This window comes from Lissotriton helveticus, chromosome 11 (genome assembly GCF_964261635.1).
Source record: "Lissotriton helveticus chromosome 11, aLisHel1.1, whole genome shotgun sequence".
Lineage (NCBI taxonomy): Eukaryota > Metazoa > Chordata > Amphibia > Caudata > Salamandridae > Lissotriton > Lissotriton helveticus.
The window spans coordinates 1,111,983,377-1,112,000,098 of record NC_136072.1 but is presented as its reverse complement, the minus strand read 5'-3'; the positions used below and the strand labels follow the sequence as shown (position 1 = coordinate 1,112,000,098).

The 16,722-nt window shown below is 42.4% G+C and overlaps 1 protein-coding gene across 1 annotated transcript in view; it reads left to right on the top strand.

The window, feature by feature from the left end:
• The first annotated feature begins 9,654 nt into the window (after window positions 1-9,654).
• Window positions 9,655-16,722, top strand: part of LOC144792664 (solute carrier family 2, facilitated glucose transporter member 11-like) — a 517,386-nt gene continuing 510,318 nt past the window's right edge. The window contains exon 1 of the mRNA XM_078667810.1: window positions 9,655-9,769. Coding sequence (XP_078523936.1) covers window positions 9,746-9,769 — 24 coding nt within the window. The 5' untranslated portion in view covers window positions 9,655-9,745. The remainder of the gene's footprint in view (window positions 9,770-16,722) is intronic.

Here is a 16,722-nt window from a genome sequence, read left to right as displayed (position 1 = left end):
TGGCTCCTATAGGCCAATTTCGCTGATTAACGTGGAGGCAAAGGTGTTGGCAAAAGTCCTGGTGAAAAGATTGGTGACAGTTATTACATCATTGGTCCACCTGGACCAATCTGGATTTATGCTAGGCAGGAATATGACCCTTAATATACGGCGTCTACACAATGTGATGACTCGTAGGAAATATATTTAGGAGGACGCGGCGGTGCTATCTCTCGGCGCCTCAATGGCATTTGTTTCTATCGAATGGCCGTATCTGTTTGAGGTCCTAAAAGAGGTGGGGCTGGGCCCAAAAGTCATAGCCTGGGTAAAGTTTCAATATACCAGTGTGCTGGGACAGGTGAGGGTCAACAACTATACCTCCCGGACATTCGAGTTACGAAGGGGTACTAGGCAGGGATGCCCACTCTCACCTCTTATGCTAGAGACTCTTGCGGCCTGGGTGCGCTGGGATGTGAGAGTGCGAGGGATGCGCTGGGCAGCTGAAGTGGAGGATCGCAAATCCTTGTATACCTAGCCTCCCCGTACAAATCAATCAGAGTAGTGTTGGACATATTCACGAATTTTGGCAAATATTCGGGATATGTGATTAACCGGCACAAGTCTGTATTATATATGTTGAGGGGCCAAGTCCCCCGACTTCTGGCGGACTGCACTATAGCGGTGGCAACGGAGGGGTTTCGCTATCTGGGGATCTTCGTCACATCAGACCCAGCTTGTTTTTCCAGCTCCAATCTGGCCCCCCCTTTGGCTAGGCTATGAGCAGATGTGAAGCACTGGCGATCTCTGCCTTTAATACTGTTGGGGCGTGCTGCACTCTTTGAAATGCTAGCCCTCCTTCGTTTTCTTTATATACTACATAACTGTCCACATAGAGTCCCAGACTCGTATTTTAGAGCAGTTGAAGGTGAGATTCGTACGCTTCTGTGGGATGGGAGGGCTTCCAGGATCGCACTGCAAAAATTGACAAAAGGCTGATACGACAGAGGCATAGCACTCCCTAACCTTCAGCGTTACTATTGGGCGGCGCAATTGGTGACTGTTAACCACTGGGTGTATCATCCCCTGGACGACCCAGCATATGTTCTTGATCGTTACCAAACTGATTGTTCCGGATATCTGGGGGCCCTGTACACTACTGATAGGAAGAATAGGGGGAGGTTCTTCAGACCTACCCAACATACACTGGAAATTTGGCGCATAGTTAATTCCCGGTTGGGGTTGACGGGCGCCCTCTCACAGGCCACACCTTTGTGGTTCACCCAGAAGCTGAGCATGCTGTGCTATCAGCCCGGGTTTGATAAGTGGGACCTCATCGGGATCTCAGAGGTGAAAGACCTGGTTAGGAAGGGAGCACTACTTACATTTGATGACCCCCAGATGCAATACCATCTGGCGCAAAGAGAAGTCTACAGGTATTTGCAGATTAGACATGCTGAGCAGGTGGCTTTCCCGTCTCTCAGTGATATACCAGAATCGTCGCCACTGGAAGACCGTCTATTAGACAGGCCTCTCAACTCAAAGGCAATATCTCTAACTTACAAGAAGTTGAGCAATAACCTACCAGACACCTTTCCGAAGCTCAGGGAGCGGTGGCAAGACCACTTAGGTCCTATAGATGATGAGGACTGGCAAACGGCTCTCATATCCCCTCGAGAAGCTGCCATCACACAGAGATTCAGGCTGATTCAGCTTAGGATACTTCACCAATCATACATCACAGCGAAAGTGTTGGCGAGAATAAAATAAATAAAAGACACACAGAAAAAGTTTCTCTACCTATATGTTTAAATATGTACAATGTATCATATATTCAAATAATGACACTCTGACTGGAGCAAAAAATAATAATTCAAAAAAATCATGTAGGATCTGTAAATTATTTGATTTTAGTTGTCATATTTTTCTTTGGAAAAAAGAGGAAAAAACAGTCCCATTAGAGCATACTGCTAACAGTTAATAAATAGAAATATCTTAAAAAGTGACAAAATAAATTTTTTTGAAAGAACAAAATTTGTTAGAACCTTAAGGGGAGGTCCCATTAATGAACCGTCATTCGCAACAGACTCTCAAACTCAAACCAGATTCACACAGCACCACTAATACATATGTCACACTTATACAAAAAAGAAACTAAATAAACACAGTGGCCCCACACAATATCTAGTCAATTTTCAGAAAATCAGTGTACAACTGTACAATTTCATACATAATTATACATATTTTGTTGTATTTTCAAAGGAGTAACATTCCTCCGATGCCAAAAGAATAAGAGGAAGGGGGGGCCTCTTAAAAAGCAGACACGCTTTTCGGTGTACAACACCTCAATTCGGGTACCACCTTCTTCAGGGCATGAAAAGGCCGTGTCAAACGGACTAAGGTAGCAATGGTACCTGCCAGATACAGAGTAAAAAAATATACAGTGATTTGTTTGTGAAATGATGTTTTAAATCGTTCATTTACTTTGATTGCATGTCACACAGGAAGGGTCATCAGTCAACTGTGTCCTTACAGCATAATTATCATAAAAAACAGCACTAATAAATAGGTTGCTTGAGCCAGAGACAAATGTTTGCACCAATACTAACGTGTACCTATAGTATCAAAAAACATAGGCTAAATTAGAAATATGTAACAACATAGAGAGTAATACTCAAGAGATTGCCAAAAGATTGAAGAAAAAACCATGAGCAGAAGAAACGGATCAACAACATTTTCTCTTTGACCGCAGAACCAACTTCATTAATTCGGGAACTCATTTAAATACAAGACTATTCAATGGTAACCGATGCCATCCATTACCTCTGATACAGCCCATGTGGTTGGCGAACAAGGTTACCTCTGTTCCTTGTCTTAGAGAATAGGAGCTAGACCTGACGACCTGTGTATGAAGGGGTGTGGACAACAGGCCACATTTATCATACCCTGTGGAGTTGCCTAAAGATACGTGCCACATGGGCGGGAGCCTAAGAACACATGCAAACAGCCCTGGGAAAGGACATAGTATTAAAACCACAACTGGGACTGTTGAACATATGGGAGACGACTGACCTCACGGAAACTGAACAGCAATTTACAACACTGGGATACACGTTGGTGAAACGAGATCTGGCTAGAGGATGGGGGGGAGTGAACCCACCACTCGTCACCCTGTGGGATAAAGAAATGGATAGATGCATAGCGGCAGAGACCGAGGTTTTTAAGACTCTGGGTTGCCCCAAGAAATGGGATAGGAATTGGTCACATTGGTATATATATATCAAGGGGATCCCTGTGTGTCGCCTACTGTTGAAATGGAGATGCATAGACAAGCGGGACGTGGGCAATGTTTAATATGTAATGAGAATTAATGTCTGCTCAGTTATTATGTTGACTAACTTGAACATGTTGTCCAATCATGTATGTATGACTGTGATTGAAACCAATAAACAAATTTAATAAAAAAGAAATAAAAAAAAAGCACCTGCTTTGCAGAGCAGACCACGAGGCTCAACAGGACAACGAAGGAGGCTGAAGACTGCAGAATGTGTACCGAGACACAATGTCCCATCGGCACACTGAATTCACCCTTGACTTTCCAACTTGATAATCCTCGTGCACCACCATCTCGGGCATTAAAGTAAAGTACGTTTATTAGCATAGTTAATTAAAACCATTGCAAAAGTTGCACTATAAAATTCATCTCGGGCATTAGAGCAGAGAGAGCATGGAAATTACAGTCCATAAAATCAGAACAGCACGTTAAGCCAAGACACGATGTCCCATCAGCAGTTTCCTGGCAGATACCGTCGTCATTGGACTTCAGAAAACAAAGAACAGAGTACACAGGCTGCTCCACTTCTTCTCAGCAACATGCGTGGGTAGAGACACAGAATGGTAGACCAACTCGTTGCCAATTGAAGTAAACACAAAGACACGGTAAGTGGTAAACCTTGAGTTTAATTACCGTTCATCTCCACAGCTTCCAGGGAATTGAGTAACAGTCCCTGGGAGTTCTAATATACATATTCCATTACTATGGTGCTAGGGAACATTCTAAAGAACAAGAGAATACATTACTACAGAAATGTGATCACTCCGGTATACAAATACTTACACTGACTCCTGCCCAAAGCAAAAATGAAATATAAAAGTGCCTGTAATACTTAAAGATACATTATTCAGGAACAAACATATATACCTCCTGTCAGCCGCCAAGCCAATTGGTGGCAACAAAAGTCTGAGAATCCTACATAATCGTGAGAGCCTGAAAGTGACCAACAAACTGAATTTTGAGGACCTAGAAACACAACTACCATCCAACACATATCTGAAAACAATAAATTCTGTTCAAAACTCTGAGTGGCTCCTGGATTCTTTTGACATCTTGATAACACTAAAAACAACAAAACATGCAAAAAGAAAACAAGCACCTTAGATGACTGCAGGATTAAAACAGACAAAACAACAAATTGCAAAGCTGCAACACACCTGGCTCAAAACAAATAACACTCCAGACAAACCTCACTTACACAAACATAACAGAATATACAAGTCAGTTATCAAAAAGCTCAAAATCTACTATTCAAACAGAATTCAGAATGCAAAATGTTCAAATAAAGAATTATATAAAATTCTCACTGAATTCCCTTGACCTAAATGCACAGAAGAAAGCCATCCCATTTCTCAGTTCTGTTCAGTTCAACTTTATTCGGATACAACAGTACCCAAAAAAGCACAAAAACAAGTACATATTGGAAAATTGACCAATAAAAAATTAATTTAAAATATTCATTCTACAAGTCCAAAGTGACTTTGCGCAAAACTATACATCATGACAGTACAGATAGATTGTTTAAATAGAGGAACAATAGAGAGACAATACAAAACTATTTATAACAATGTCAGGCATCAATCATAGTTCTGCGCGCCCTTACTGCCAATTTTTAAAAAATGCTAGTGCGAAAAATAAGGTCCACATCATCTAATGCTAACATAGATCGAAATGCTGCCTCTAAACTAATTGGTCTTCTTTTGTTAAAATAAGGACATAAAAACTGTTCAAAATATTTAAAATAGTATTTGCAAAAAAATATAAAGTGCTTAATAGTTTGCTCACTCCTCCCATCACAAGGGCACAGGTTCGAATGTGAGTTAGGACTATGGCCAAGTGGGAAGCAGAGTGCAAAGCGAATTGTGCCAGCTCTTAAACGGAACAATAGGCTTGTCTCCCATCATCGGCTCATTGGTAAGGACAAATACATATGAAGTGGATGACTATGCCTTTCAATGTCCATGTAGTTGCGCACAGTAATTTTTCTGGCCTCTGCTGCCTCCCGCTCGATCTTAAATAGGGAGTACAGAGCATTCCGCATTTCTTTTTTTGCGACTAAGGTAGCGAGTGTAGGGTGCCAAAAAAGTTTATACTGCGCAAACTACTCAACACATCGCTCAACCATGGGATTTCTAGACAATTAGCACAACCTAGACAGTCCTTAATAATTGTCTGTGTCAAGGAGGCTGCTTCATTCTTCCATACTGCAATCCACATAAGTGCCGGGCGGGCCCTAATAAAATCAGTAAAAAAATTAATATTGAGCTCTTTATGAGATATGTAATGAGAGGCTGAGATTGGAACATTCAGTAATTTCCTGCAAAACCTATTCTCCTCCTGCTGTATACCAGAGCAGTTGACCGTCCACCATATCTCGTCGCCATATGTGGCTACTGGGATGCACTGGAGTTTGTAAATCTTTTGAACGGCTAATACTGCGGCTATGGTCTTGGGGCGAGGTATGCTTAGGATCGAATTGGTGGCCTTTGAGAACTTGCTCCTGGCGTGAGCTAAGTGCTAACTCCAGGAGCTGTTCGCAGCAAAGGCCAAACCCAAATATACAAAAGATTTTACCGCGGTCATCTTATGGCCGTCTATTATGATCGGGCGTATAGCATGTTTACCCGGGCCACTGCTCATTAAAAAGGATTTTTTTAAATTAACTTGCAAGTCTAACTTTTTCATAAAAATATTAAAATTTTGGACAAGGAGGCGTAATGAATTTGATGTACGACCTATTAAAACTGCATTGTCAGCATAAAGCAGCGCAGGGATGGGTACTTTGTTAATATATGGAACATCTTGTGTGGCCAATTTCAGGGAGGCATTCAGGTCATTAATATATATAATAAAAGCAGGACGGCCTACACGCAACCTTGTCTGACCCCCCTGCCGATGTTGATGGATCCTGAAACCTCTCCTCCCGCCCCAATTCTTACTTCGGCCTTGAGGTCTCTGTGCAGGTAGGCCAGGAAGTTAACCAGGGTTTCATCCAGACCCCTGGCCAGAAGGATTGCCCACAGCTTTGACCTATTTACTAGGTCAAAAGCTGTGGACAAATCCATAAAGGCCATAGAAACCGGGGATTTCTTGGCGATGGCATATTTGCTGATGATTAGATTCAGGTTAAGGCATTGTTCCCGGGTTCCTACCTTGCTCCTGAAACCCAGCTGACAGGGGTCTAAGATGTTATTTGCTTCTGTCCAATGTACAATTTTATTATAAAGAACTCTACCTAAAATGTTGATTAGGGATTAGGGAGATGGGGCGATAGTTACACAGGAGTGACCTATCGCCCTTCTTAAAGATCGGAACTATTATACTTCTGGCCCATGTATCAGGAATCTTTGCCAGGGTCAGATTATTAAAAATATTCAAAAGCAGGGGGTCCCAGAAAGCCGTGTTCCATTTAATTAGGTCTATGGGCAGCCCATCGGGGCCAGGCGCTTTATTGCCTAGGCTTTGATTAATTGTTTCAGTTACTTCTAAGATGCCGATGTCTATAGGCGTTAGGTTACCAATAGTAGGGATTAAATCGGGTCAAGATGGGACAGAATAAATAGTTGAGAAGTGCTCTACCCAGGCGTCGCTAGTTATGCTACAGCTAATTGGCGTCATTGACTGACCCATGGAACGCACTTCCCTCACTGCCTGAAAGTGACCAACAAACTGAATTTTGAGGACCTAGAAACACAACTACCATCCAACACATATCTGAAAACAATAAATTCTGTTCAAAACTCTGAATGGCTCCTGGATTCTTTTGACATCTTGATAACACTAAAAACAACAAAACATGCAAAAAGAAAACAAGCACCTTAGATGACTGCAGGATTAAAACAGACAAACCAACAAATTGCAAAGCTGCAACACACCTGGCTCAAAACAAATAACACTCCAGACAAACCTCACTTACACAAACATAACAGAATATACAAGTCAGTTATCAAAAAGCTCAAAAATCTACTATTCAAACAGAATTCAGAATGCAAAATGTTCAAATAAAGAATTATATAAAATTCTCACTGAATTCCCTTAACCTAAATGCACAGAAGAAAGCCATCCCATTTCTAAAGAATTTACTGACAAACTGGCAACTCATTACACAGCCAAAGCAGGCATGTTGGGTTCCTATTTAAACCAAATGAAAACCACCAGCACCAATTAATTTCCAACAATCTCTGCCAAGGATTGGTTAACCCAGCCTCTGCATTCATTCAAATAGCTATCAGAAACTACATTTATGGATCATGTCAAAATAAGCAGGCCAACTGGCTGCAATTTCGACCCTTGTCCACCACAAATTTTCAAGAACACTGTATTAACAACCTCTGCTGCCACTCTAGTCAGAAAAATTATCAATAATTCCTTGACAACGAGAGCTTTTCTAGAAGACTTAAAAAAGCCTACATACGCACATTATTAAAGAAAACAAACATGGACCCTCAACACCTAAACAACTACAGACCTAGTGCAAATGGAGCACTGCTGGGCAAACTAACAGAAAGAGCAGCATTCACCAGGTTGTCAGAATTTATTGATGATAACTCCCTGTTTTCCACCTTTCAATCAGGATTCCATCCAGGAAGAGGCACTGAATCTGCCTTAAATACCATCTGGAATGACCTTAAAACACAGTATCACACAACGGGGGACCGGCACTACTTCTACTGGACCTTTGAGCTGCCTTCAACACAGTTGATCATGACACTTTAATCCAAAGACTCCATGAAGCTGACATTGAGGTGACTGACTTCTCTAGATTGGATCACATCCTAACTTCAAAACAGAACAAATGTCATTCATACTCTTCTTTTCTCATCCAAACCTTGCATCATGAAAGCAGGCGTCCCTTAAGGCTCTATCATCTCACCCATGCTTTTCAACATCCACATGAAGTCATTACTGTCTACAAAACAAAAGGGGTGGAGACGGAGGACGTGGGCTGGGGCCACTCTCCAAACAGAATGATATATAGAAATAAAGGACCCAACCTTATTACAGCAAGGGGAGTCTAGTCCCCTCACCTGGGAAAAACCTTAGGTTTTTTGTAAAACCCTCACCCACCACTGAGCGTTGGCATAACTGGACAGCCTATGGAGCCAAGAGACCCCTGAGTTTTAATGACCCTAGCGTCGTTGTTGAAGATGGGCGGTGGGGAAGGCGCGGCGGGAAAGGACATCCAGAGGGCTGAAGGGGCCAGGGAGAGCAGCGCGACTAGTTCAGCAGGTTTAGGTGAGTTTGCCTCAAGGCCCAGAGGTGGAACAGCTCATTCTGCTCCAGTGGAAACCCTGGCGTGCTCGCAATTGTCTCGGCGCTATTATTACCCTTGTTGTGCCCCGCACTTGTGATGCAACCTTTATTTATGCATTTCAAAGCAAGCCTGCTCTCTACATAGCATCTAATACAGAAAATGCCAGTGCATGACGCGAGATGATGTCACTCTGAGGAGCCGGGGCTCACTCACACACTGACCTCAGTCCATGTGAGGGAGCGGCTGCTGCCCTCCAGCAAGAGAGCGACTCTCGTCGCCACAGTGCTGCTAGAATGGAACAGGGGCGGGCGAGTCCGGGGATTTGAAGGTTTCCTCACGTTATAACCCTCCATCCAGGAGGCGCGCCGGGGAAATGGACCTCCCTGAAGCACGCAAGCTCCATCTCGCCCATACGTCACCCGGTGACGTCACCAGGGTGTAAGACGTCAGCCTGGCTGCAGATGCCAGGCTGAACCACGTCTGTGGGGGGCTGCTCTGGTCCTGGAGCAGGAGAGGTATGGATGCCCTGCCCCCCTGCCCTGACACTGGTTCCAAGCAGAGCCAGGATTTGTGTAGAGCTCTCCGTGCAGACAGACCATCGGTAGGGCAGGGTGGAGGAGTGGATGAAGTATGACTTACTTTTGTTTTGTTTTTTTAAGTTAATGTATTCCAGAAATCTGGAACAATTCCAACGACGGCAAAGGCAAGATGAAGACGACTGTTGTGTATTACACGGCAGACCTGGCAGGTAGGAGCACTGAGCGTGGTAACCGGTCTCATCCAGATTGGACAGGTCAGAGACTCTTTTCCTTCAGCATGTCCCCTCTTAAAGACGCTGACCCCACGCCTGTCCACCCAGTCTCGCTCACCTCTTTCTAGTCCTGCAAAAGCGTTCCTCGCCTCCTCTCTTTTCATTGGCTGTTGGCTATCGGGCCCGGTCATCCATAGACACTGGGTCACCAGACATAGGGTTCCAATGACAAACCGACCGAACATGGGGTTTGAATATTAAAAGATAGTTCATTATTATATGCAGATGAGAGGGGCGGGAGGAGGGCAGGAGAGGACTCGGTGTCCAGGGTTTGGAGTCAAACCACCTGTGTCCTTTCTATAAGAACTAAGTCATTGGTCATTCCACATTCTGCTGTCAGGCGAGAGGGGTTCGTCGCGTGCTCCAGGCCATGTCGTCCCAGCCAGCTGCAGGGGTAGGTGACGTTCACTGGGCTCTGCCCTTCCTTTGCTTGGCTGCTTTCTTGGGGAATGTCTTATTTGGTGGTGAAAACTGAAGTTGACTGCTCAGCAAAGGCGCATGAGAATTCATCTTTTGCCTTTCGTTTAATGCCGCCTTTTTCTTTCCGTTGTCCATTATTCTGTGGGTGTGATTTTGCTTTTACAAGGATCATCTCGCACAGGAGGCTATTTTACAACCACCTCATCCCCTTTCTGCAAGCGCACATCCGTGCAAAGGCACAACCTGTTTGGGTTAAACGTTGAATATTGGTTCCTCCCTTCTCCAATGGGGAGCAGAACAATTATCCACACCCTCCCTCAGATGGCAGACCGTGATGCCCTTCTTGCCTTCAAGCGTGGGTTTGTCGGACGCAGCCATTGGACAGCGAGCAGATAAGCTCGACCCTTTCAGCCCCAGCTAGGGACCAGCAGGCCTTTTAGTCAGTGCTTAAAATGGAACAATAGAAGTGCAGGTACCCTGTAACACAGTACCTGCTTGTTTCTGAGAAGTGCCGGTACTTTCCAATTAAAAGTATTTTGTAACTCTTGAGAAGTGCGGGTACTCTTCCTCTCAAAATAAAAAACTGCCGGTACTCCGTACCGGACAGTACCGGCCCATTTAAAGCACTGCTTTAAGTTTACTAAATAGAGGGGATGTAACAGAGGCGTAGCACAGGGGCCTGCTATGCATGCCCCCCTCTTTTCAAGGCACCCCCCTCTTTCGCTATTCCGATATTTGTGATGGCAGTTTCAGGACCCCACACACACTGCTGGAGGACACCTCAATTTGTGTTACGCCACTGGGATGTGATGGTGGCACAAAATCATGTTTCTGGCAGCGAGCATGGTACACATCCTTTCTTGGAGACAAATACACTGACAGATCATTTTATGTGGCAATGAATCATATAGTTTTTCAGTTTTTCCTGGTGACCCGTTGCTAAGAATAGCACTCCAGTAAGGCACTTGAGCCTTCTATAACAGGATTTACCAGTGTAAAATTACTACTAGTAAATTTTAACTTGTTGTTGGGGATCTGTACCATTCAGGTGGGCATCTCTCTTTAGGAAAGAATAGTAACCTTTAATAAACTTCATTATTGAACAAATAGAGACAAAATCTAAAGTGTAACATAAATGGCAAATAAAGTGAAACAGTTAATATTTATTTATTTATTTTGAAGGTTTTGTATGGCGCGAACAAGACCCTTGTGGGTATCAGAGCGCTTTACAGGGCAAATATAGTTGTTAGACATGTACATAGTACTGCAACATATATACATACAAATACTATAGGTTATATTAATACAGCAGTGATAACTATTACATACTAGCAAATTTCTACAAGAATGTGTAAAATTGTTCAGGTGAATTTGGCCAAGAGAATCGATTTCACTTCTTTTTTGAAAGAAGCCGCGGATGTGTTCTGTCTCGTTTCTGGGGGCATGGCATTCCAAATCCGGGGAGCCATTCCTAAGGAGGTACAGTTATATGTTTTATTCTTGGTAAATTATTGTGGTTTCTGTAGAAGATTATAAGAACTCCTCGTGGTTCTGTTACCACCCGATAGTACCAATTTCTCCGCTAGGTATCTCAGGGTTTTGTGACGCAATGGCTTGTGTGTCCCACAGGCGATTTTCAAATGGATTCTGGCCTCAAAATTTAGCCAGTTGAGGGCACGAAGATCTGGGGAGATATGACAGTTTCTTTTGAAGCCTGTGAGGAGTATAGCGGCTTCGTTGATTGAGGCTCTTAGAGTGGCCATCGTTGATCTGGGAAGGCCGCTGAGAGCTTCACTCCCATACTCCATTCTGGGGATTACTAGAGTCTGAACTACCAGTTTAAAGTCATTTGCGGGTATGAAGGGTTTCAATCTTCTCAGTGTGCTCATCTGAAAATGTGCTCCTTTAGTTGCAGTGCTGAAGTGACTCTGCATATTTACCTTACTATCCAGAGTTATTCCTAGCAATTTCGCAGAGTCGATAATGAGAGGTTGACTGTGGAGTGCTGTTAGGTGCTTCATCCACTCGAGAATGATGGTTGTTTGGCTGGGGGGAGCGATTAGGAGGAATTCTGTTTTGAGGGTGTTTAGTTTTAAGTGCTTCTTGGCTAGCCAGATCTGGAATATGAACCTGAAATTAATAAACTAACATATTTCAGCACATTAAATCCTCAAAATAAATTTGAATTAAACATTTTTAGTATATTAACTTAATTTATAAATATTATTGTTAATCATTATTAAAAGAAAATTGCCCGCAGTAACATTTTTATTTTTATTTAATTGGTAATAAACATGGTTAAATATTATGCAATAAAATTTTAAATTCATTTAAATACTTCTCATATTTTTAAAAATAATTTAAAAAAGTTTAGTTTAATTTTCTTTATATTATTAAAATCAAAAATATAATACAATGAAACAATAATTAGACTTCATTTTTATCAATAAAAAGTAAATATACATATATATATATATATATATATATATATATATATATATATGAAGTAATCGCCTCCTCTCAATGAAAGAAGCAGGAGCCTCAGCGGGGAATTCAGTGGCAGAGCCTTTAATGACAAATGATTGGTGAATGCATTTCGGCCGGTGTGGCCTCATCAGCGCCTACGGTGGTGGAAACGGAAGTCCTGGCGCTCTGCAGTTCAAGTGCACCCACTCGCGCTGGATAAATGCGAATGTAAGCTCCGCCCCTCAGCCAAAGGATCCTCAGGTGATGATGCGTAGGGTCCGATTGAATCTTTGGACTCCATTGCCCAGGATGCAGCAGTGGCTCCCAGGTGAGTAGTGCTGGGGGACGGTATTGGTGAAATCCAGTAAAATAGATGTGGTAGAGGTGCTCTGCATAGCGTTCATCCCGTAAAATGAAATGAAAGGTCCCGCCTAGAGTCCCCAAGACCCCATCAACCATAAGTCCGAGCAAAAATAATAGCGTGAGCAGGAGGTGCATACAACCCGCCCTGGCTGAGAACAATGTCTCGCTGTAACGCTGCAAATCCTCGGACTGCCGGCGGGTCTGGAGAGATTCAGAAAATGAAGAAACACGCAGTGCCAAGGCAAAAATCCAGAATCTCCAGGCCACTTGTGATGGGGGGGTTCCTGAAACGCGCCTCTGGAAAGCGCGCGGTTATATGAAGTAATCGCCTCCTCTCAATGAAAGAAGCAGGAGCCTCAGCGGGGAATTCAGTGGCAGAGCCTTTAATGACAAATGAATGGCGAATGCATTTCGGCCGAGTGGCCTCATCAGCGCCTACGGTGGTGGAAACGGAACTCCTGGCGCTCTGCAGTTCAAGTGCACCCACTCGCGCTGGATAAATGCGAATGTAAGCTCCGCCCCTCAGCCAAAGGATCCTCAGGTGATGATGCGTAGGGTCCGATTGAATCTTTGGACTATATATATATCTATATATAAATATATGATGCTCAAGGTTTCCCCACCTTCAGTAGGAACCACGCACTCCAGGGTCGTTTTCTCCAAACAATTTTATTTCGTTTGTAACAGACGCGTTTCGGCGCTCCGCCTTCCTCAATGTTACAAACATTGTGGTTTGGCGCCATGTTTTATCCTACACATCCTTGTGATTTCATGACGGAAACAAACAAGGGACTTCTGATTCAAGCCATTACATTGGTTAAATATTAATATGTGAGGTTTACAATGCCCATTTGCAATCTGGTTTTAAAGCGCAATCAGTCTTGTTTTTTAAATTGCGGTTCGATTAATGCTGCGATAATTAGGCAACATTATAGAATCATTACAAGTCAAGTATCGTTCGTAGCCTCATATTTATCTCGAGGATATCAACGCCATGTTTGTAGTTTTTTAAGAGACTGTGATGATAAAAGAATTATGCCGTGTATCGGCTTTAACCAGATTGCAGTTGGCAGAGTATATCTCTCAAACGTCATAAAGCCGTGGATCGGCCTAAATCCCTTGACATATATTGTTTCCCGTAATTACATTTTGCATAATGTCCGTAGTTCAGATGGGGTATACCCAAAATCAGGTTGCTTAATCAATCATTCGTTCTCTAAACAAAGCAGTCCTGAAAAAGTTACAAAGAGGTTTTGATAAATTAAAGAACAACTCATTCTTTCAAGGATACATTACAAAATTCGAAAAGTTTACCAAGATTCTCTTACAAGTTTTGCAGAAAATTGTTCATATGCATACTATTACCAAATTCATCAAAGATCAACACCATTCAAAAAGCACTGTCATTATTTAGGTTTTTTTCTCCTGTTTGTTATTATTAGTGTTACACAGTATGATTCTCAGTATGTCCATTCCAGCTAATTAATCGGTTTTTGCTACTTTAGTTTGATTAATTTTCTTTCTATTCTCACTTTGACTTATGCTTTAGAATCCAATGTGAGATGCTAGCTCTTCTCCCGCATAAAGTCCCTTAGGGTGTTTTGTCATTAAGTCTATTATGTATCGGGACTCTAACCTTCTAAGTCTGTGCAACCTGTCTCCTCCCCTCGGACTCTCTACTACATGATCCAAGCCAAAATATTGTAATTGATGTCTATTGCTCGAGTGTTTCTCATGAAAATGCAGAGCAACCGGATATGTTTGAACATTTTTATCGATTGCTCTTAAGTGTTCCAAAATTCGCATTTTCAAGGGTTTGATGGTGCTTCCAATATAGGACAGTCCACATGGGCACTTGAGACAGTACACTGCATATGGGGTGCTGCATGTAAGATATTTATCAATTGTTTTCCTGATTCCTATGCCAGGTATCTCATAGCTCTTTACTCTCTTACTGTGTGCACAAGCTTTGCATTTATGACAGGGATGGAAGCCTTTTAAATCTGCAAGAGTATTGGATTTCTTTTCCACTTTGTTTAGATGACTTTGTACCAGCATGTCTTTCAGGGATCTAGATTTCTTAAAAGTCACCAATGGAAAAGCTGGGATATCATCTTTTATGATACTGTCTGTTTTTAATATATGCCAGTTTTTTCTAAGCATATGTTTGAGGTGATTGGCTTCTGCGGAATAGGGGGTTACCAGCCGGAATTTTCCCATTTCAGTTCTTTTTGTGTCACTTGTTGTATCTTTTTCCTTTAGCAGGTTTTTTCTGGGTATGGATTTTAATTTATTTAAAGCGCTCTCCAATGTATCCATTGCATAGCCTCTATATTTGAATCTAGAGACACATTCTAATGCTGCTGTCTGGAAATCTGAGTCTCTCGTGCTGTTCCGTTTTAGCCTCAGCAGTTCCCCGTAAGGGATACTCTGTATTAGTGCATCAGGGTGATTACTGGTTGCATAAAGTACAGAGTTCCCTGCCGTGCTTTTTCGAAATAGAGAAGTTTCTATCTTTTCATCCAAGATGAACACTTTCAAATCTAGGTATTCCACACATTTGTTGCTTATAGACCCTGTGAATCTTAGATTTACATCATTGTTATTGAGGATATCAATATAGGCCATGGCTGTTTGTTCCGATCCCTGCCAGATTATAAACAGGTTGTCTATATATCGACACCATTCAATCACATGGCCCTTCTCCCCATCCATTTCCACCGCCCTGGACACCTGCTCCTCCCACCAGCCCACGAATAAATTCGCGTAGCTGGGGGCGAAGCAGGTGCCCATCGCAGTCCCGGACGTCTGTCTGTAATATGTGTCTCCAAACATAAAAATATTGTTCCTCAAACAGAATTCTACAAAGGTTACAGGCATTGAATTATGTTCCAAAAACCTCAGTTGTCTTTGGTTCAGATAATATCTCACTTCTTCAATATCCTTACCATGGCTTATACACGTGTACAGACTAGTTATATCTAATACTAGCATTCTGTAACTTGGGTCCCACTTTATCTTTTCAATTTTTAACAAAAAGGCTTTAGTGTCCTTTATGTATGAGTCTAGTTCTTGCACAAGAGGGGTAAGAAAATGGTCAACAAAAACAGAGAGATGTTCGGTTAGACTATTCTGGGATGAGATTATAGGTCTCCCAGGAGGATCAATGCAGTTTTTATGAATTTTTGGAATGTGGTAAAAAGTTGGAGTTATCGGATTGTCACTTCTCAAAAATAAGTACTCTTCTTTACCCAGCATGTTTTTTTGATACCATTTATGAATTAGTTCATCATAATGTTGTATGCTGGTTAGATATTGTTCTTTAGTACAGACTTCATAGTTTCTTGTATCCGAAAGTTGGTTATTCGCCTCTTTGCAATAGTTGTCTCTAGTCTGTAAGACGACGTTGCCGCCTTTATCAGAGGGCTTTATTACCACATTTTTATCTCGCATTAGATCTGTGATGGCTTTCCTTTCATCTTGGTTAATGTTGCTTCTGTTCTTACCCTGTTTATCCATTTTCGATGTTCTCTGTCTGTATTTTATCAAATCATTTGTCATTGCCTCTGAGAACACGTCAATGGCATCTAGTGTGAGCTGTGGATTAAAATTTGATTTCGGTTTATATCCACTCTCCTCTCTTTGTTGTTCAATGCCTATGGCAGCTGCCCTGGTTGATGCTTCATCCGTGATTGGAGGAAGCTGACTTGCGTATTCCTCGAAGGCTAGTCCCTGCATGGTTTCTACTGCAGGTAAATCTTGTCCTCTTAGTGCATCAGTTGCTGTGACTCTCATGGGTGTCCCAGTCGTGTTCTTTAAAGTTGGTCTCATTTTGAAGTATTTGTGTAATTTTAGTCTACGGACAAAGTTGAACAGGTCTATGCGTGTCTGGGTATACTCAAGGTGGCTTGTAGGGCAAAATGTTAGTCCTAGACTTAGGACTTTTTTCTCCGCTGTGGTTAAAACTCTAGGTGTCAAATGGATGATGGTGATATCTTCTGTTATTTTCTGGAGTTGATTTACTTCTTCCGGTACACCCAATTGGATCTCTTGGGTCTTCCGCGTCTTCTTCCTCTTATTGCCCCCCCCTCCTCTTCT